This window comes from Mastacembelus armatus, chromosome 13 (genome assembly GCF_900324485.2).
Source record: "Mastacembelus armatus chromosome 13, fMasArm1.2, whole genome shotgun sequence".
In the NCBI taxonomy this organism is placed as follows: Eukaryota; Metazoa; Chordata; class Actinopteri; order Synbranchiformes; family Mastacembelidae; genus Mastacembelus; species Mastacembelus armatus.
Window position 1 is genome coordinate 5,422,656 of NC_046645.1, and position 20,830 is coordinate 5,443,485.

Here is a 20,830-nt window from a genome sequence, read left to right on the forward strand (position 1 = left end):
GTCCTCCTCCACTCAGGATGATTTCTGAAATCTGCTTGTTCACTGGTGCAAAGAAGGAGAGAGAGGGAAAGAGGGAGGAGGGGGAACAGAGCAGGTTGAAGTGTGGGGTGAGAGGAAGGTGAATCAGAGCTGGAGGTGAAAGTGGTGGGTGGGAGAAGATGGAGGTATGAGAGAAAAGCAAGGGTGCTAAAGCTCAGTGTATTTATGCGTTCGGACCAGCTCAGCTATGTGGTTTCACTGCAGCATTTCACTGCCTTGGCCGTCCCAGAAACAGATCATCCACTCCCTCCCTCCCTCCTCCTCTCATCTCACCTCCCTCTTTTACCTCCTGTCATCACTCCTCACTTAGCTCCTTTTGTCCTCCCCCTACACACACACACCTTATCTCCTTCCCTCCTGTCTCCTCTTCTCTCTTATCCTTCTGTTCCTGTCTTGTTCTTCTCCTTGAACTTCTCTTTTCTCTCAACCCTCCTGATCCCTAATATTCTCCTGTCTTCTCTTCAGTGTGATGTCCCCTTTTGCTCTGCCTGTTTTCTATACACGGCATCCAAGGTCACCCTGTCCAGAAGCAGGTGCATGTGCTCACATGTACCTATGTGTTGGTGTGCACTGCTCTATTTATACACATGTAGTTTGCTGCATTAAGGCATTCTGTGTATCTATCATTGCCCTCCCACTCCACAACACCGACACACACACTTAAAACCTGAAGCTGACATCAAATGCCAAGAGACTGATGACTGACATGTTTTGATGTATGTGTGTGTGTGTTGGGGGGGGGGGATTCACATGCATGTGAAGATAAGCATCCATCATGTCAGAATGGATAGTTAACAAGGGAAAAATTAAAAAAAAAAAAAAAAAACAGGAAATGAGAAGAAAGTGATAACACAAATCAGAAATGTAAAATTGTCATTGCTATTTACATTATTTTCTGTTTATGATTTTGAAATATTTCCTTCAACATATGTATTTGCTTGTTTTATTAAAACAAAGAGATCATTAAATTATAAGAAAATAGATTACTCTACTCACTGAGAAAACAGTACAATGATTGTATAATTGTGACAGAACAGAATAAGCTACAATGCAGTGTGCCAAAACTCCAGTGAGCACAGACAGATGCCAGAATATCTCAGATAATCCCTGGTGCCAAGCCATCAAGGAAATCACAAATATGCCTTGTATATTATGCGAAGTCATCACAGAAATGTCTAAATTGAGAAAAGTCAATTAGGAAACATGGTGGGTTCTACAACATAGTGGTCAAATATATTAATTTACAAAATACATATTGATAGAAAACATTTTATAGCTTTGATGAGGAAGGAAACACATTGAAAAGTTTCACTTTCTCAGTAGTTAACACACTACAGGTTTATCATGACAAGTACAAGCTGGTAGACCATCAAACGAGATGGATGCAAAATGCTCCTGTGTTTTATGTTAACTTCACTTACACCACTGAGTGAAATGGAAAGCTGTGTTGCTTGTGCAGACATGGGCTTCAGACATGACCCTGTGAGGATCTGATATTGGTGATGACACTGGTAAGATGGTGATTGATTGCTGGGGAATTCATGAATCCCATAATTAAGGTCAGCTACACGTTCAGCTTGTAGGGTTTGGTGATCCTTTACTATTACTAGGTTATTTTGCAGGTTGAGCTCAGACTAATGAAAGGTATGTTTTGTAACAGTGTGAAGGATACCTATACCTCAATACACTTACTGTATGTGACTTGCAGCCCATTAAGGCATGTATGCTAGGGAGTTGGTAAACACATGAATCAGACTTACAGGACAACACCACCAACTGCACCATGCAAATCCTGCAAACATCCCAATTTTAAACATCTACCAAGATTTGTATGCCAATCACAATGTGAATGCTTAGCCAAAGCCCTGTGCAGTGGCAGACTGCAGACATAGTGGTTTACAAAAGCTTTTACTGAGTTAAGCAAAAATAAAATAAAGCCTTTGTAAGGATGGCAAGAATAATAACAACGTAACAAACCCCTTTCATTAAACCAAGCTCCAAACACACAGGCAAAAAGGGAACAAGGCAGATAAAACATTCAGTCATTTGATAGAAAACTTGCCAGTGGACAAAAGTCAGATCTTATATGAGTCTGACCATGCAGAGGTGAAATCAGAGGTGCATCAAAGTGGAGACAGGAATGAATGATGCAGTAAAGACAGGGGAATGTGGTATGGGTGTCTGACTTGGAAATCCTTCTGAAGGCTGACTCAGCCTTACTGTACTGGGTAAGTGGCAGCAGTTATCAGTTCACCCCCCCCAACCATTTTCACTCTATCCCCTCCTTCACTCTCTTCCTCTCGCTTCACCTCCACCTCTGCAGTACCTCTTTTGCTCATTCCTCCCTGTGCCGGCTGGGGAGACACGCGCTTTCTGCTTTTCTGTGTGGCTGCTGGCTCTGCTTCAACATCCCTCTTTGCCTGTCGTGTGCTCTCCTCCCCCCTTCAGCCTATGTTTCCCCTTGTGGGGTCTTTTGGCCAGCCTGCTTCCCTGGCTGCTGCTGCTGGAGCAGTGGAGCTGTTTGACACTACGCTGCTACACCGCTACTGCTCTGCCTCGCTTCTCCTCTCTGTCTTTTGCCTCACACTCTGCTTTGCTGGATAATCACCAGTGAGTCTGCGAGAGACAGCAACAGAGGACAGGAAGGGAGGGAGACAGAGCTTGTACTCTTCATTCAACTACAGCATTCTTCAGTCTGTCTTTTCCCCTGCTGTCCTGGAGTGCAGGGCAAGGAGCAACTGGACGGGAGAAAGCTCCCTGAAGGAATTTATCCTCCACTCCGCGCTGCCACCCCCTGTTCATTCCTGGGACAGAGTGCAGAGGAGGAGAGAAGAGGGAGGGACTGAGACCAGGACTTCAGACTCTGCCTTCAGCTGCACAGCTCAGTGTCCCACCTTGTTCCAGAGGCAAATAATACAAACACAGAAATACACATATTTGCATAGGTTAGACTTGGCTCAGGCTAACCAGACTGAGAAGGGGACAGATTGACAAAAGCACACATTCTGTACATACAAAGAGTCAGACAGACAGACAGACAGACAGACAGCCAGGGGGTGTAATGGCGTCAGAGGACAGCACCGGTTCAAGTGTCTCTGGTCGGCTGAGATCAGGGGATCTACTTCATGCCGCTCTGGCAGTTGCACTGCTGCTTGGTGAGTTATACTTCTGTCTCCAGCTGTCTTGTCATTCCTCATGTTTCCACTATCTCTACATTAAACCACAACATTGTACTTCTATCCCTCTATAAAGCGCTTTCATGCCAGCATGTGGATGAGCTAATCTCTAACTGCCTAAACATTTCAACTTGTTTATATACCCTTTATACCTTGCTCCACTGCTCCCTTTGTTTCAGTATTTTTTTATGCCAGTCTGGGTGGGTGGTTCACTGTCACAGTAAATCCATACCTTGTTTTATTTCTACATACCAACATCTGCTGATCTCTGCTTCAGCTCTCAAGCCTCATCATTGCCTCTTCACACCTGAAGGACAATACGCATAGTAATTTCACAGGTGATGTTTACTTGTTGCTGTGCCAGGGTTTCAAGGTCAATAACATTCAACCTCTGGCTGATCTGGATTTGGACATATTGGATATCTGGGTTCTGAGCTGGATAAGTGTTTAGCTAAACAAGTATGTGTGCATGTACTTAGTAAGGTTTTCAAAGAGGGTGAATTGAGGGGAAAGAATAAAAAAAAACTTTTGGTTCATGATTACATAAAATACGTTTCTTAGAGCTGTAGTTCATATACATGTCTGTGGCTGTATGTGGTTATAGTATTACTGGTAGTGACGTAGTGGTGCAGTGGTGATCTGTGCTTTTGCTCATACACTTCCCGATTTTGTTGTAGTGCCCAATAGTGCCCCCACACATTTCCTTCTTTCTCACTTGTTTGGAAAATGAGCATAATTCACAGCTGAGATTCATGGAACAAAAAAACAGATCAACTTTAGGTGAACGACATTACATTATACTGAATATTTTATTCTGGATTGTGATTAACACTGCATTGAGGTCAAGGTAAGGCCTAAACATATTAGCAAAAGTTTTTTCAGGAGTAACTCTCACCAAAGAATCCTTTGTCACAGTGGACATTGTGTTTGCCTTTTAGGAAATATACATTAGTGATGAACAAAATATGAACATTAAGGGGAAAAAAATAAAGCATACATACTGTACATACAGCTATAGTTCACATCCATCCATTTTCTATACCCGCTTATTCCTTAACCAGGGTCGCAGGGATCTGCTGGAGCCTATCCCAGCTCTCTTTGGGTGGAAGGCAGGGGTACACCCTGGACAGGTCACCAGTCCATCACAGGGCCACATAGAGACAAACAACCTCACACACTCACACTCACTCCTATGGGCAATTTAGAGTCACCAATCAACCTGACATACATGTTTTTGGACTGTGGGAGGAAACCAGAGTACCTGGAGAAAACCCACACAAGCACAGGGAGAACATGCAAACTCCACACAGAAAGGCTGGGTTGTGAACCCACGACCTTCTTGCTGTGTAACCACTCATCCACCATGCTGCCCTGTGTGTAAATATACAATATATGACAATAAGCTCTCATAGTAACAGGACCACAGGCTCATTTATGGACCAAAGATCCTCCTTTGAAAACATATCTGTAATCCAAAAGAAGCTGAAACATGCAATCACTCAAAACTACTGTTACTTAAACCCTGACATTATTTTATTATTTTCACTTTCATAAGCCTCAGACTGCATTTCCAGTATAACACAGAACAATGTAATGTAAGAGTTGTGGTACAACACTCAGTGAGAAAAACAGGTAATAACAGTCATCAGTAGTTGTCATGTACATGTTGTTATACTGCACATTGTTACTTGTTTGCATGGCATATTACAAGTGTTGATCTGTATGTGTATATGCAGTGTAAACATGAGCCCACCTTCTCCACCCACACCCACAGTTGTGTTGAGTTACTTAACCGCTGTGGTAATTCTCTGAACTGCTGTCAGTCATTCAGCTTAGAGAGTAGATCTCATTCCTCTTACCTCTTCCTGTCTACAGTATCGCACGATTCTTCCCTAGTGACTCCCTCCATCACATCCTACACACTGTACCTCCTCCATAACCCCTGCTCCCCCACTCATCTCTGCTTCTATTCTCCTTCTCCCTTCTCTCTCTTGCTCATAGAGGTAATAGTCTCCTCAGTCAGTTCTCTATGGGTTCACTCAGAAATACATTAACCCTTCGATCTCTGGCCTAGTTAAAAAAAAAAAAAGCTCACCTTGACAGTTATCCAAGGACACACATGCAGCAGTCATTTGCTTTTCCTCTCATCAGTGATTCAGATATTGATGTTTCCCAAATGGGACAAAGAGATATTTGATAGTGGAGCTAAATATATCATATAGTCACTAGTATCCATGTATACACACACACACAAAGTACAACATATACGGTATGTGGATGAGTGAGTTCATGCACATATAACCACACACAGACAAAGATAAGAATGAATACCTAACAAACATAATATGTACATGACTACAGCATATAAATCTGTGGGTCGCCTGGGGACAAACAGTAAAGTTATACGAGTAGAGAAGAGTAATAGGGCAGAGAGAAAAAGGATAGTATAGAGCAAAGGTGCAAAACAATCTATTTTTGGACATGAGGGGACACTCCTCCCAAATATGTAAATGATCATCATGCTTCCAATGTGGATACAGACATGCTGCACAAGCCATTTAGAATGCTTCTACTTTGTTTTTTCACTTGTTTTCCTTTGTATCATCATTCCCTCTGGAGCACTTGGTTGCAAAAATTGCTCACTGGCATTCTGCCAATATTGATGCATAGAGAGTAGAAGAATATTCATTACTGTACTTAGCAGAGAGTTTAAGAGGCAGCCCAAGGAGAAAGAGCAGGAGCCAGCTACAGCAAGCATTTCAGCCTTTAAGTGGTCACTGATTACACCACTGTCTCACATCCAAAACACATATACACATCAGCGCTCCACATCCCATCACTTTTTGTTTAGTTAGAGCATCCCAGATGAAGCATTTCTGAGAGCAAGTAACACTCAGACACTGAGAAATAAAGGGAGTGAGAGACAAAGTTCCCAGAGCTGCTAAAAGAAGTAGCAAGAACAAGCAGAATCCACAATGGCTGAGATGCTAGAAGAAAACAAGTCAAGATAGTTACAGATGAGAGAGGTAAAAAAAATATCAGATTTTAGAAGAAGAAAGGGTGTAACACAGAAGTACAGCCAAATATACTCTTAATGCATTATGATACTAGAGAATTGCTCACAAAAAATATCACCCATAAATAGTAACAACAGAATAAGCAATGAATTTGGTGATTAAGTTAGGGATGTGTGTTACATTCAGTTCAGTATAGACAGCATACATAGCCAAAGAAAAAGGAAAAAGAGGGAACAGCAATAATGATACAGGTTCTCCAGACTTTTATGCTAATAGTGTAATGCAGTAAGTCTTCTACACACAGCAGTACGTTATGAGTAACTAATTTTTGAACTTACAAACCCAACTGATTACAGTGTACCTAGAGCATTTAGCACCAAATTATATCTCAAATGACCACAAGGACTGCAGGGTTTTGTTAAAACATGCTTTCCGAGAACTGGAAAGCAGGTGGTGCAAAATTACTGTTTTTATAAATTGTAATCCTCCACAAATACATAAGCATACATGTACTCTAACACTGCTTGCACCATGTCCAAGTGCAATGTGATCCTGAGCAGGTCAGTGAAGATGAGTGTGTTTATAAATAGGCCCCAAGTGTGTGAAACACCAGAGCCACAATCTGAGAATTACACCAGCTGTCATTGCAAAACCAACAAAATCAGCTAAGCAAGTCCCAAAAACCAAGATGAGCTTTCTTTTTTGGAAATTAAAAACTATGCAGTATTTTCTTTTTTCACACAAAACTAATAATATATTACCATAAACATGATTAATGTTTTTCATTTTTATTTGGAGCACTTCTTGCAGTGTTTTTTAGTAGCTTCCATTTTATCTGCCAGTCAGTGTTTTCTTGTTCGTCTATAATGTTTCCCAGTCAGTTGGTCAGTACTACATACATACTGGTCACTCTGCTTGGCATGCTTACAGGAATAGTGAACGCACAGACATAAACTAATAAATCAGCAAAAACAGAGTCCATTGGTCTGACAGAAGTGCTGCTCAGCTCTGAATATGAACCTCAATGTAGATCAATAAAAGACTGTGTGATTATATTTTGCACAATATTAGCATTATGGTCTTATAACTAAAAAGAACTAATACACTTCCTAAACCTGAAGTGGATGTAGTTTAACAGGTACCAGCAGCTTCAGTGAAAACAGAAAAACAATCTGTTTTGCTGCACCAGGGGAAGATTTTAACTTTACTACAGTTTTTGATTCATTCTTCTGCTTAATTGCCTCTGTGAAGGTTATGTGCAGTATGTATAACTATGAAACACATTTGGTAAAGCAATAAACACAGCTTCAATAAAGGAAGTTTAATGTGCATTGTTTTTATGACGGTGATGGTGTTGACATTTTGAAACTACATTCAGTTTTCTGTTTGTTCTCCACACTGTAATTTACAAAAAGGAAATAATTTGTTTCACATACTCTTCAGTAAGAGAAAAGGTTTGTTTTGGACTATTGTTACAGTGCTCACAGTCAGAGCACATTCTTACAGTTATAAGAGCCACTGTTGTGTACTCAGATATACTGAACACAGACTGCAACAAATTACACATTTTTATGCTTTTGCTATATTAAGGGGCAGATTTGGTGTGGCAATGAATACAATTTCTGACTATCAGACTTAACATCTTGCTTTGCTTTGGAATTCTTTTCAAAATCTTGCAACAATTATGGCAAAATCCAGTAAAATGGTTAGACAGTTTGTGGCAACTTACTTTGTTACTTTAGCATGTCTTTTTTTGTCAGTCAAAGGAGATACAAATCTGGCTAAGATGCTACATCATTAGCACCAACTAAAGAAATTCAAACACAATCTAAGAGCCAAACCACAGGTATCACCACCTATTTAGTTGATACCAAAAATAAGAGTGAGTAGTCACTCCATGAGCAGTACTTGCAGTAATTAACACTGTCATCCATTTACTCATCATTTGCACTCATCTGTTACAGCAACCATAGCCCAGAGTCCCAGTATATAACTATGCCTTTATCTCTTTGACTTTTTAGCCCTAAAACAGTTTATAATTGATGTAGCCTAAACTACAACTGACCATGTGAGTTCTACCTAGAAAAGGGTGTTTTGAATCTGTATTGCCTGTGATTTTTATAAACCTGTTTTTTTTTTTTTTGTTTATGAAACTAGTTTATTAAGGATTTATCCGTTTTCATGGCTTTCTCTCTTGGTACAGGTGTATGGAGTGTTGGTGGACTGGAGGTCACAACAGGCAAAGTGTCTTCAGTTGAAGCAATGAATGGCTCTACAGTTTTGCTGCCCTGCACTTACTCCTCCTGTATTGGCATTAGAAAACTCTACTTCAGCTGGCATTATAACGATAATGGAACCATGATCAAGGTACGACTTGCACACACGCATATAGATACTGACCATCTGTATAAACAAACAAATTTTAGCATGAAAACATATCTGACAACTCATCTCTGCGTGTAGCTATGTGAAGCAGAGATTCCGATGGAGGGCGTGGAACCCAGGGTTAATGTGTACCATGAACGTGTCGAGTTCGTCGGCTCCTCCAAGAGCAACAACATCTCCATCCTGCTGTGGAACATCACCTTTGAAGATCAAGGAGAGTACATCTGTTTCGCCAGGAACCCAAAAGAGAAGAACCGCAACCACAGTGCTGTCTTCACTCTTATAGTGGTAGACCAAAGTATGTGACCAATGCACACAATTGCAGACACGGGGCAAGCTCATAAATAACTTAATCTATCTCTATGCTAAGACAGCATTTTGGATTTAGACTAAGACGCTAGATCAGGCGTGTTTCTGCTGCTGGTGTCTTATCTCACTCTTCTCTGCGTTGTTTCTGTCATATTTCTTTTGTCATTTTAACATCTTTCCATCTTTTCCTCTTTTCAGTGAAGGAGGTTGACAACACTTTGACAGTCATCATTGTCTCAGTTCTGGGTGGAGTCATTGGCTTAGTTATCATTGTCATGGTAATAAAGGCCTTGGTTGTTCACTTCCTGCGGAAGGATGATGAGAAGAAGTGAGTAAACCACTGACAATGACAATAAGGACACTGAGGGCTTAAATAGATTAGGCTTGTTTATAGACAGCATAAAATATAAGGCTTATTATAAAATATTCAGTGGACACCACGTAGATGTGAAAATCGATTGTGCCAATACTTTTTCATTTTAAAAAAACTGGATAATTTAATTTTCTTGTCTATGTCGTCTATGTAAATGATTAGGGTAGAGTAAGTGAATTCATAGCAACAGTACTAGGCTATTATATTGACAGAAGTCACTGTGGCCTGAAATAGTGGCTCTGACTATTAACCTCTAATGTAACTATTAATGTTAAATATTAGGTTTCAAAGCCATTAGCATAAGTTGCTTATAAGACTATTCTACTCATATTGCCAGTTAAAACTCCAAAAATATTATCTTTCACATTTCGTTACGATTCCATTACTGTATTCAGCCCCAACCCCTTCACACAGTCCCTTCCATACACCTTTAACTATAAATGCATATTTTTCAGAACCCTTTGGTTTGTGCTTTTATTTTATGTCATGTGGAGTTATTCTGTGTGAGCATAAACTCAATCGTCAAGCACTGAAATTATTCTAAATGATTCAATGCATCACAAAAACATTAATGGGTAGAGATCAAAGTACAAAATTAACTTCTACAGTGTGATGAAAATTTTATTTTGACAACACAAATATTTATTCCTAAGTAGCAGCAAATATCCATTGACTACTATGCACAATTACAATTGCATACTAATCTAGCTCACCCATGGGTATCCATGTTAACCTTTGGTTTCTCTGTCCCCTGCAGTAAAGAGTGTCTGGTGAGCTCAGGGAATGACAACACAGAAAATGGACTTTCAGGAGCCAAAGCTGACAACAAAGGGACACCAAAGGCATGAGCAAAATACAAAGTATGTCTGTATGTTTGTATATATGTTAGACAAATGTACATGCTCAGAGAAAATGCTGTTCTATGGACTGTTTTATCTTACTAGTGGCAAACAAATACAACATGTAATTGTCTATTTTAAATCATGCTTGAGATTTGGGAAGGGTGAAGTGTGCATAGGCCTGGATCACTCTCTCACTAAGATGACAGCCCATTTGTTACAGCCTCTGTTATCAAATTCTGCTCTAGATCTGCCTCCAGTTTTACATACTTGATTCCAATACACTCTCTCTTTTCTGAATCAAGGTATGTCTGCAAATAAATTAACTTTTTTTTTTTTAATTTCAAACCTTCTATAACCACGTCTTACAAATAATGCTAATTATATCAGTTTAGTAAAACAATATGCAAATACTATCAATACGTCTTAAGTTCATTTTTATAGAGCAAATGTCAGTATCCACCTGCCACTCCAGTATCAGTCTACAGCTACCAGTCTAAGAAGCTACTCCATGTTTCATGGGATTGTGTAATCCACAACTCAGTCAAACTTGGACTCAAACAAACTGGACCAATAAAAATACAAACTCTGAGGCCATAAATTTCCATAATCTTTAAACTGCCATGATGTCAACTGAGTGCTTTTTTAAAACCTCACATAACACAAAACAGAAGACCATTCATAAATTTAAGTCAACATCCTTCAGCCATATACAAAATTTACATTCACTTATAGACTTACTGTTCTTCTGAGTAATCATCAAACCCTACTTTTGTTTCTAACAGTCTTGAAACTAGGTTTTTAAAACTTTTTTTGTCCAGACCTAACAACTGATCTTAACCACCATGACAGCCTGAGCTTCAACTTTTATGCTACTGCAGGGCCCAGGTTTTTTCACACTCTGGGTGTTTAGTTCCTTAATTCTGACAGCAGATTTTGATCAACTACTTGATATTTCATGCGGACAGCTGGGCTTTCTTAGGTGACTGAAGGATCCAGTTCTGCACAGGTTTTATTGTTTTGCTTAAGATGAAACACATGTGCCTGTTCTGCTTCTGCTCCCTCTGCTGGTGGGAGGATAAAATTCACAGAAAACCTATTAAAAACCAACCCTAACCCTCATCAAAGACAATCCCCAGACCTCCCAGCTCCCTATAGAAAGGAATGAACTTAATCATGCTGCTTCTGACTAATAACCAATGCATTTTTAGCATGTGCGCATTTTATATAACTTCATATAAGTATATGTTGTCTAGCACCACAGTACAGGAACATTTCTGTGTGTATCTGTAGGGTCCCTTATAAGACTTCACATTAACCTCAACTGACTGAAGCTCCGTCAGTGCTCAATAAGCACCTCCCAACTGTTCTTGACCCTTTAACCAGGTCAGGGTGATTGAAAGGCGATTCTTTTAAAGTAATGGCCAACTAGTATTTATGGTGAAGGAATGGTGAGAGACATTTTGCACTTATTCAAATGTTTGAACTTTTTAGTATTTCTAAATCTGAACTATACAGCTGAAAAGCACTTTGCTTAATGGCACATAAGCAGGATATACTGTAAGTGGGGAACACCCAAAAATGTACACAGTTCTCCAGATACCAACTCACCTCCACATTTCCACATTTGTATGCGGACACTCACTGACAAGCCTTCTCTGAAAGCTGTATGAAAACACACAACAGTGCAACCTAATATATTTGTAATTGTGCAAAGATAGTAAAATCAGCTCCAATGATATGGCACAACAGTGGGACAGTTTACTGCAAAAGAATGTAAAGTCTTTGTCAGGGAATATGCATTAAATACTGTCCACAAAATTATTTTAATTCATTACAAGCATCATATCCAATATGTCAGAGTTATTATAAATGAATGTATAAATATTCTAATAGGCCAGTAGTTAATTTCTCTTTGCCAACTGTCTAGAAACATGTAATACTTTCAGTGTTTCGTTCAGTCCAAAGTTTAGATTAGCCAACTTTTACTTGTTGTGGCTATATCTGATAACTGTGGGAATTTAAGATTATAAGAAGTTTGCTTTGAGTTTCTGAAAAGTACTGGTGTCTTAGCATGATAAGAGTTTGGAGGGAGCTGAGAAAAAATACACAAATATATACAATTTACAATGGTGGAACATGCTTAAATTAAACAATGTGTCACATTTAATAGGTAATCACAGAAAAAATATATAAAAATATATAAAAAGCTAACAAGGTCTTTTTAATATCACTTCTCTATTTCATCCTGTGACACGTCAATAGGAAAGAACTTAGTGCTAAGACGCCCAGTGGAAACTAGACTCTACAAGAGATCACTTCTGTGAAGCTGGCAGACACCTGCCACACCCGCATACACACATAATGTAAATAGCAAAGACAGCTGAAAGCTCCTCACACATAGGCACACACATATATACACCTACACATTCAGTCAAATACAAATAAGAGCTACTTTGATAGAAGAGCGTAATACACTGGCGCTGCAAACAAACAATACAGCACTTTACCACTGTTCAGAGTGGCTGCAGTGTGAGAAAGACTTAACACTCATTGTTCTATTATAGTACAAGGATTAACAAAAGCCAACGCAAATTGTGTTTGTCATGTTTGACTGAGCACCTGAAAACAGCATTGTGTGAAAAAGGTTTGAGCATTGTCTGACTACACTGTCTGACTGAACAGACTTTGGCAAGATTTTATCTTATTTTTCTAATTGTTCACTTCTGTCAGCCTACTGCTCTCTATTACTGGAGTGCATTTCCTTCTTGCTTTCAATGGAAGCAATAAGACAGACATCAGATTATGCAATAACCTGTTATAAGGCACTTTATAGATGTGTCTGGACTGGCTGTGATGGTAACTCTGTCTGTCCAAGGCACTGTTCATTGTACTGACATATGTATCTGCACTGTAGTACTGTATCTCAGTTGGACTAATGTATTGACATCAGGTTCATATAGCTACATTAGGCAGATTTATCTATATTGGATCAATCTATATTAGGTCCCATTTACACTTGGCATAAAATTCCTTCAGAAGATGAAAGATATATCAAGAGCTGCAGATCCAATCATCATTATAAAAACCTTTTTTTACTTTTATTGACTGAGGACAACTCTACTGTAAATTTCAGATAACACATCTGTAATGGAATTTTCAGGTAGAGCTATTTATGAAAATAACCATAACCATAGTAATGATGTGGTGAACATATGGGCCCTATCTGGACTTAGCTCTATAATGAAACCTATATCTACACTGATTTCCGATATAGTATGATTTATACTGCATCTACATTCAGTAGTCTGACAGGTTCCTTTTGGGGAACAGAACACGCGAAAGAGCTGGATAAAAATCAGCTATTTAAATGCCCTGCAAGACATACATAAATAAATGCATTGCAATTTTACGTTTTTAATATCACAGCAACCCTTACTGCAACCCCAGAGGGCATTATTTAGCCTATCATGTACAGTATGTTTTTTAAACTTGTGATTTGCCATTTCAGGAAGTAGATCCCAGTTGGCAATATTGTATGAAGTTACACATTGGGCAATGTGCAACGTAGAATTTGGGTTGTTATGAATTGCACAAAAATTGAATTTGAGTTTACTTGAATATGATCTAGATAACACTAGATAACCTACGTACCAGAGTCTACCCCCTTAAATGATTCAGACGATCTAATTTCAATAAATATACAGATAGGGTACAACACATGCTTAAGAAGTATCAAACGACCGTGTAAATCAGACCATCTGTCTTTGGAATGGTGCTCATTTGGACAATTCAATTGTTTACTGTATTTCCACTGGAATTTTATGGCTGGTTTAAAAGGGATCAAGACTGATCCATATTCATAGACCTGGGGTAGTGACTGATATGTGATTGTTAATTGTGAGTACATTGGAGAAGTGTTTTACTGTAGCTGCTAACGTTGTAAATGTACAGCATTAGAAATGTGTATTATTTTGTTGTAAAATTGTGAATGTCATGGATATAATGAAGCACTACACACACACGCGCACGCACACACACACACACACACACACACACACACACACACACACACACACACACACACACACACACACACACACACACACACACACACACACACACACACACACACACACACACGCTGTGTATGCCTAACACAAATCTTTATCCCTGCCTACACTAAATTCTGACCTTAACTTTGAAACCAAATCTTAACGCTCAAAAAGCTCTGAGGTTGTATGAACTGGCTGAAATGTCCTCAAATCAATGGCACTGAATGGCACAAAAAATTGTCCGTGCAGCAAGGATCTGGTCCCCATAAGGAAGGCCCCACAATGTGAGTAATACTTTGCACACGTGCACGCACGCACACACATAAACATATTGCTTACTTGTCTAACCAGTTCTACAGATCCTCTCTAAAAAGGTGCACATATACATCCAAAGTCTTCCTGTAGGGACAAGCAATATTATAGAGTTAATCTGTCTATGTACTTTTCTTCTATCATAACCCTAACCCTGATATAGCAAAACAAAACGGTGGTTTCATGTAAGTATTGTGATGCATGAATGTTTTGGCCACAGTTCATATTGTTTAGTCTCCATTTTTCTGAGTCCTAACCTGAATTTTATCTATTAGGAGATGAAATCCTTTAATCTGATGCCTCACATTTCAGGATATTATTTATTTTCTCTCACTTGCTCAACCAGGGTGAATTCATTAAAGTAAAACTACTAAAGTAAAAAAAAAAAAATCTACATGTCAAAAACTGCACTGCAAACTAGACATGTGAGAAGAGTGTAAAGGTGCTGTATTTAAATGAAGGCCAGGTACAGTATACTTTACAGACAGAATAATTCTACCTGCATGAAAACAGTCTAGATGTAGTTGGGGAACAGTTTCCTTATTAACACTATGAAACTGTATTAAACCCCCCAGGCTGTTAACTTTTTCAAATTATGATTTTTGTGTCCTCCTTGAGACATTCTGGCTTGTTTTGTCTTTGACCAAAAAAGAATCTGTCCTGAATCTAAGATGGTTCTTGAGGTCATCCAGCTGCTTGCAGTAATAGCTGCAGTACTGAGTATGCCCTGTTCGGTGTACAATGCTCCTCTGCAGTGGCGCAATACAACACAGTAGATACAGTATGACTGTCACCCAGTGGTAAATCCCTGACACATAATATAATCTGCCCTCTAGTGGAAGCTGATGAAATATATAACATGCACTTATGGTATTTTCACTCAGACTATGATTGCATAGTGGAGAAAAAAAAACAATTTAAAACTAAAGCTAACTTATAATTTAAGTAACTGATAAAATAATTGCTACAATTTTACTGTTTGAAACAATGTATGATTATAAATAGTGCTGAAATTGTCGCTGATTTCATTATGTAGCGCTACTAGTTTGACTATGTATATAATATTAATTGCTCTGTCCACTGGACATTTTATCTACATTTAATAAGAAGTGAGGTATAATGTATAGGTTTACACAAAATCGAAAAGACACAAACTGTTTGTAAAATTCTGGAATTCACTCCCAGCTGACAGCTATAGTGAGAGCTAAACAGCTGCACATACAGCAGTGTCACTGTCACATTATTCACTAAAATAAAGTAGCAGGAGTTCTGATTGACCACTATGATTCCTTAGAGTTAGTATTGCTGTTAACTGCCAGAGCGGCTGAAACTCACAGTACCAATCCAAGAGTCTCATGTCTGCTGTTGCTGCAACTCTGTTACAATGACACAACTCACTGAAGAGCACATACACTAAAACATGAAATACTGTCTGCTGCTGGGTTAATGGTATTTCAGTACTAAAAGGTACCTAATACTGCTTTGTACTACTTCTGTATTTCTAACGGCTGAAACTCACACTGCCAAGGCAAGAGTCTGATGTCTGCACTCTGCTTCCCACATTCCATACGGATCAAAAGATCAATTCACTGATATAATGTTGGTTCAATTCAGCAAAAAGGTTTACTACAGTCCTGATTCAAGGAGATGAAAAAGAGAAACATTTATTGTAAGAATTTTGAGATAGTAGACTTTGTTCAAATTATTGTTAGTGATGCCAAACTAACTATATACTGTGTTGATATACGGCACACCGAGCAAACTGCCTCCTACATCTCTTGAAAAAGATTATCTCATAGACTAAGGCTAGCTAGCTAGAAATTTGAATTTTGAGCACAGGTGGACACTGACTCCTCCACATATTCTCACTGCAATTTTAAAAAGGTTTTACACATCCTGTTACTGTAAATGTAATTATTTAATCAACTACTTATCAAATTCACATTTGCACATTTTATCCTAAGCTATCTAAGCTCTAAATAAAGAAACTGTGGTATTTTATGGTAAGTCAAAATCTTGCAGCAAATTTCTGTTTTACACACACACACACACACACACACTCACACAAAATAACAACTCCTCTGCATCTCCAGGATTTCTGGACCCACTTTACTCTGAATGTTCAGCTGTTTGTCTGTATTTGTGACCATGTTGCTCATGTTCCCTTCATGACTATGCACCTCAAATCTGACTTGTTAAAAAAAGTAAAGTACACACTGAAAATAAAAAGTTGATTGAAATTCCCAGAGAGCTGTTGAGTCTCAGTCTGTCTTTATCTAACTTAAAACAATGATCCTTCATTCATCTATTGTCAAAGTAGAGCACAGTGCAATCTCAAAAATACTTTGGTCACCATTATCTCTATCTCCATTTAACGCTACAAGAGAAAGTGACATGAGAACTTTTCTAAAAACAACAAATCTTGGTGTTTGTATGATCAAATATATTTATATTGCTAATGTTCAGATAAAACAACCCACACGCATGACATGTCACATGTTACAGATAGTATAAATGTGGATAATCCAATATTTTATAATTTCACAGTCAGACACACTTGGGATTACATGTCTTATACTGTATGCAAGACACACAAACTCTGTATTAATGCTACATTTAAGATTAAAAAGGCAGTGGAAAAGCCAGTCACCACTGTGTTAATTTGACCTCAATAGACGTCAAAACATTATTTAATACTACAGGGCTTTCAAAGGAATATGCCACTAACCTCTGCCAAACCTACTGTCTACTAATAAGAATCACTGATAGGATTAATGCATGGATTTATAGTCAGTTAGTGAGTGAGATGACCAGTACATTGAAGGATGTGCAGGTGGTTAAATAAATTCCTTCTGGCAATTGTCAAATCATCATCCAAGCTTAAGTCAAGAGCCACATATTGCAACTGTAAACTGCTTTATACAACCATCTTGTGGAGGTTTTGTAGAAATGCACCACATTGTTTTCTACTCATGAAGACTGCTCAGCTTAAACCATATATATTTATGGATTACAGCATATAAAACATGTAAGCCACCTAAAGTGACATGTTACAGATGTTCTGCTAGTTGACTATGAGCGGGTGATCAACTTGTCTACAGCTACAGCCTCTAACTCTGGGTCAAAAAATTTCTCCCCCAGGACTTTCTCAAAATATGATAAAATAAAACAGCTTACTAGCAAATACACTCACTATCCACTTAAAATAAAACACTCAATCAAACTCAGAAAAACAATCTGCTGATGATGACCAGATTAAGAAATATGCTCTAACAATGCAACTGTGCCGTTAGAGTTTATTTTTAAAAAAGTACACATTACCATCATTGTGTGGGCTAGTTGGTGTTAAAATGAAATGTTGAAATTCAACAAAGTAATAGCAGGCTAATAGATAAGAACATAAGCCCATGGTGTTTAGTTATAATAGCTCATACTAGAAAATAAGATGTCAATTTACAGACTAATGGTGGTTGTCACTTACATAGGGTACTTGGTGCTTTGTTTGATTCTTTCATTTGTTCAGTACCAGAGGTCTGGATCCTACAAGGCTTAACATTTTTTCACATTTTGAAAAAAGATGCATCTTTTCACCTGGCTCTCTCACTGTGCATGTGCTCAGATTTCAGTGTTGTTTAGAAAGGATGGCTAAAGATGCCTCTGTTCCTTCCAACTGTCCCAGTCAGTCAAAGCAGCATGGCATGTTCCCTGAAGTCTGTTGTCCTGCTTGTTTTCCAACTATCCCTGCCCTAACGACTGCTAATTACCTGGATCAGGTGTGTTCAGCCAATCACAAGATGGAAGATACCATCTCAGATGAGGGTGGAAGTGGGTGAAGACAAAATGAATTGGTAACTTCCAGCTTCTGATTGGCAGAACACATGTGACCCAGGTAATCAGCACTGGTAGGGCAGGGGTCGCTATAAACAAGCAGGGCTGTGGCCCTCAGTGCCCACCCCAATTTATGGTTGTGGTGGACTGGAGCCAACCCCAGCTGACATTAGGCAAGAGGTAGGGTGCACCCTGTACAGATCCCCAGGTATCACAGGACTCACACATAGAGACAGACAAACACCTACGGGCAATTTAGATTCACCAGTTGACCTAACTCCAACCAGCATATCTTTGGACTGTGGGATGAAGTCAGAGAAAATCTACACAGAATGGCCTCAGGTTCAAGTGGGATTTGAACCTGTAACCATTTCACCATGACATACAATATAAACTATTAAATAATTAAAGCATTTGTTAATTATTTGTGCTTTTTTATGGTAACATAAGCCAGAACATGAGTTTTCAAACCAGATATACAACTGGCATTATAGCAATGCCGTGACAACTACTAAATGTTTGGTAAGGGTTCTGGTATTGATTATCTTACCTGGCACTTCTATAAAAAATTTAACATCAATGGTCTCTGGAGAAAACAGTTCCTAGTTCCTGAGATGCTTTCGATTGCCCCAAACTGTAAAGGTTTGAACCCTGGCTATTCCCATCATGAATTATCATGACTATAGGGTACAGTGTCTTGCATATAGAGTGGAGAGTGTGGAGTTCATTGAAGTGAGACAGCATGTTCCCTCCCAGCTTCCACTTGGCTTTTTGGAGAAAGGACTGCAGCTCAGGCATATTGCTGCATGGGACTTACTGTATTCTGTTCATTGCATATGTCTGAGGGCGTCAGTGATGGAGGCAGTTCAAAAGATTATCTTATCTATCTTAGAGTGTATATCATTTATTATTTATCATTTTAGAGGTATAATTTGTATTTTGAACATGTCTGTTTGAAGTTCAGTAGACCTGTGCCGTAAACACACAGCTGCAGGCACTGTCACGGTTATTGACTGGTTTTCTCTCTCTGTCCCAAGCATCTCATCCATCTGTATGTTCCCTAATTACCCTGCAACCGGGAATCTGACAAGGATCCCACTGTCTGCTGTTACTGGAAATGGAGATAAATAAACCTGATTGACTGTCCCATTGATTACATGTCACATCTCTCTGTTGATGTCACTGGTGCAAGGAGAACATCAATTGAAACTGAAGAGGATGAGTTTGTATCTTGGGTTGTGTGTATGTATGTATGTATGTGTGTGGATAAGACCCACTCGTCAAGCAGTCTTCAGAGATAAATATGGCCATGACCAACACCAATTCTATCAATACTACTTCCACAGATTGTCTCAGGAGCGCATCGTAATCTGTCTGCCATGCTGGATACTGAGTCCAGAAGAGGCTGTTAAAATACACTTTACTTCAGTACAAGCTGGACCGTCTCATTAATCTGTCAGCGTTACCTTCTGCTTTCTTAGGTTCCTGACCCAATCCATACCAAGCCTTCCAATGATGAAACCACAATCACTTAGATCATTTATCTTGTACATCCAGTCATGACATGTGGTTCATAGTATTTGTGTTTGAACGCTTATCATTACTGAACAGTTGCCGCTAGAGGGCGGTAGAGTATAAAGAATTTTCACCAGCAAGGTTCGCTCGTCTTTTCACATGGACTCAGCCTGATACAGTAAGAACATAGAACATAGCGCGTTGTTTGGTTTCTGTTGCTTCATGTTTGAGGATCTTAATAGTTTTCGTTATTTTGAAATATGCAAATAAAATGACTTTAAATTGATCTGTAAATTTACTTTAGTAAAAATAGTAGAATACATTTCGGGTCCTCTTATATAAATCACCTGCAATTAAAAGAAAAGATATAAGCTACTCGTGTAAATGTGGGCACAGCCAGCAGCTGTTTGACTTGAAATACAATTATCTATTTTTCACATATTTTCGTTCTGGTATACTAAGAACATATTTCTGCCATATATGCATTAACACCCAGTTAGATAAAACGATTGATTTCATTAAAAATTAGTGCCACCTGGTTTTATATTATAGCATAGAAATATCTTGAATAGAAATATTGCTTGCATATGGAATAAAAAGACAACGCCACTAAAATAACACCAGATTTTCTCAGGCATGTAGAGCTTATATCCAAACCTTGTGTAGGTAAAACTGAAGAACAGTTTTGTAGCACTGAAGTCTTTTTCGTTTTATTTTTTTAAGAACCTTGACAATGAATTTGAGTCCGCGTTTTGAGCCACGATTTTGCTCAATATTCACTTAAAATCTCCACAATTTTAAATACTGTGCTGTCAAAACTCTGCTGCCAAAAAAGTAATTTAAAAAGACATCGTTCTAAAAACAAAATATGAGTTTTAAATCTAATTACTTGTCCTCCTCGTTTACTCTTTTAGTCTCATGACATAAGAACCATCGGACAGAAAATAATCCATCTTCACTGGGCAGAGCATTATTTTATTGC

The 20,830-nt window shown here is 38.7% G+C and overlaps 1 protein-coding gene across 3 annotated transcripts; it reads left to right on the forward strand.

Moving 5' to 3' along the window:
- The first annotated feature begins 2,396 nt into the window (after positions 1 to 2,396).
- Positions 2,397 to 19,486, forward strand: scn4ba (sodium channel, voltage-gated, type IV, beta a). 3 transcript variants are annotated; one of them, XM_026333384.1, is made up of 6 exons: positions 2,397 to 3,194; positions 8,436 to 8,599; positions 8,696 to 8,915; positions 9,125 to 9,254; positions 10,057 to 10,159; positions 19,371 to 19,486. In XM_026333384.1, the coding sequence occupies exons 1-5, from the start codon at positions 3,101 to 3,103 to the stop codon at positions 10,145 to 10,147; spliced, it is 699 nt and encodes a 232-aa protein (XP_026189169.1). In that variant the 5' UTR covers positions 2,397 to 3,100; the 3' UTR covers positions 10,148 to 10,159; positions 19,371 to 19,486. The 3 variants fall into 3 exon arrangements, with proteins under 3 accessions (XP_026189169.1, XP_026189178.1, XP_026189162.1); XM_026333393.1 differs by lacking the exon at positions 19,371 to 19,486 and adding an exon at positions 14,443 to 17,799; XM_026333377.1 differs by lacking the exon at positions 19,371 to 19,486 and having other exon boundaries at positions 10,057 to 17,799.
- The last annotated feature ends 1,344 nt before the right edge of the window (positions 19,487 to 20,830 follow it).

Excerpts from the sequence above, each read along its gene's own strand:
- scn4ba (XM_026333384.1), top strand. The coding sequence starts at position 3,101 with ATGGCGTCAGAGGACAGCACCGGTTCAAGTGTCTCTGGTCGGCTGAGA. Across the intron at positions 8,916-9,124 it reads TCTTATAGTGGTAGACCAAA|TGAAGGAGGTTGACAACACT; the intron begins GTATGTGACCAA and ends TCCTCTTTTCAG. Across the intron at positions 9,255-10,056 it reads CGGAAGGATGATGAGAAGAA|TAAAGAGTGTCTGGTGAGCT; the intron begins GTGAGTAAACCA and ends TGTCCCCTGCAG.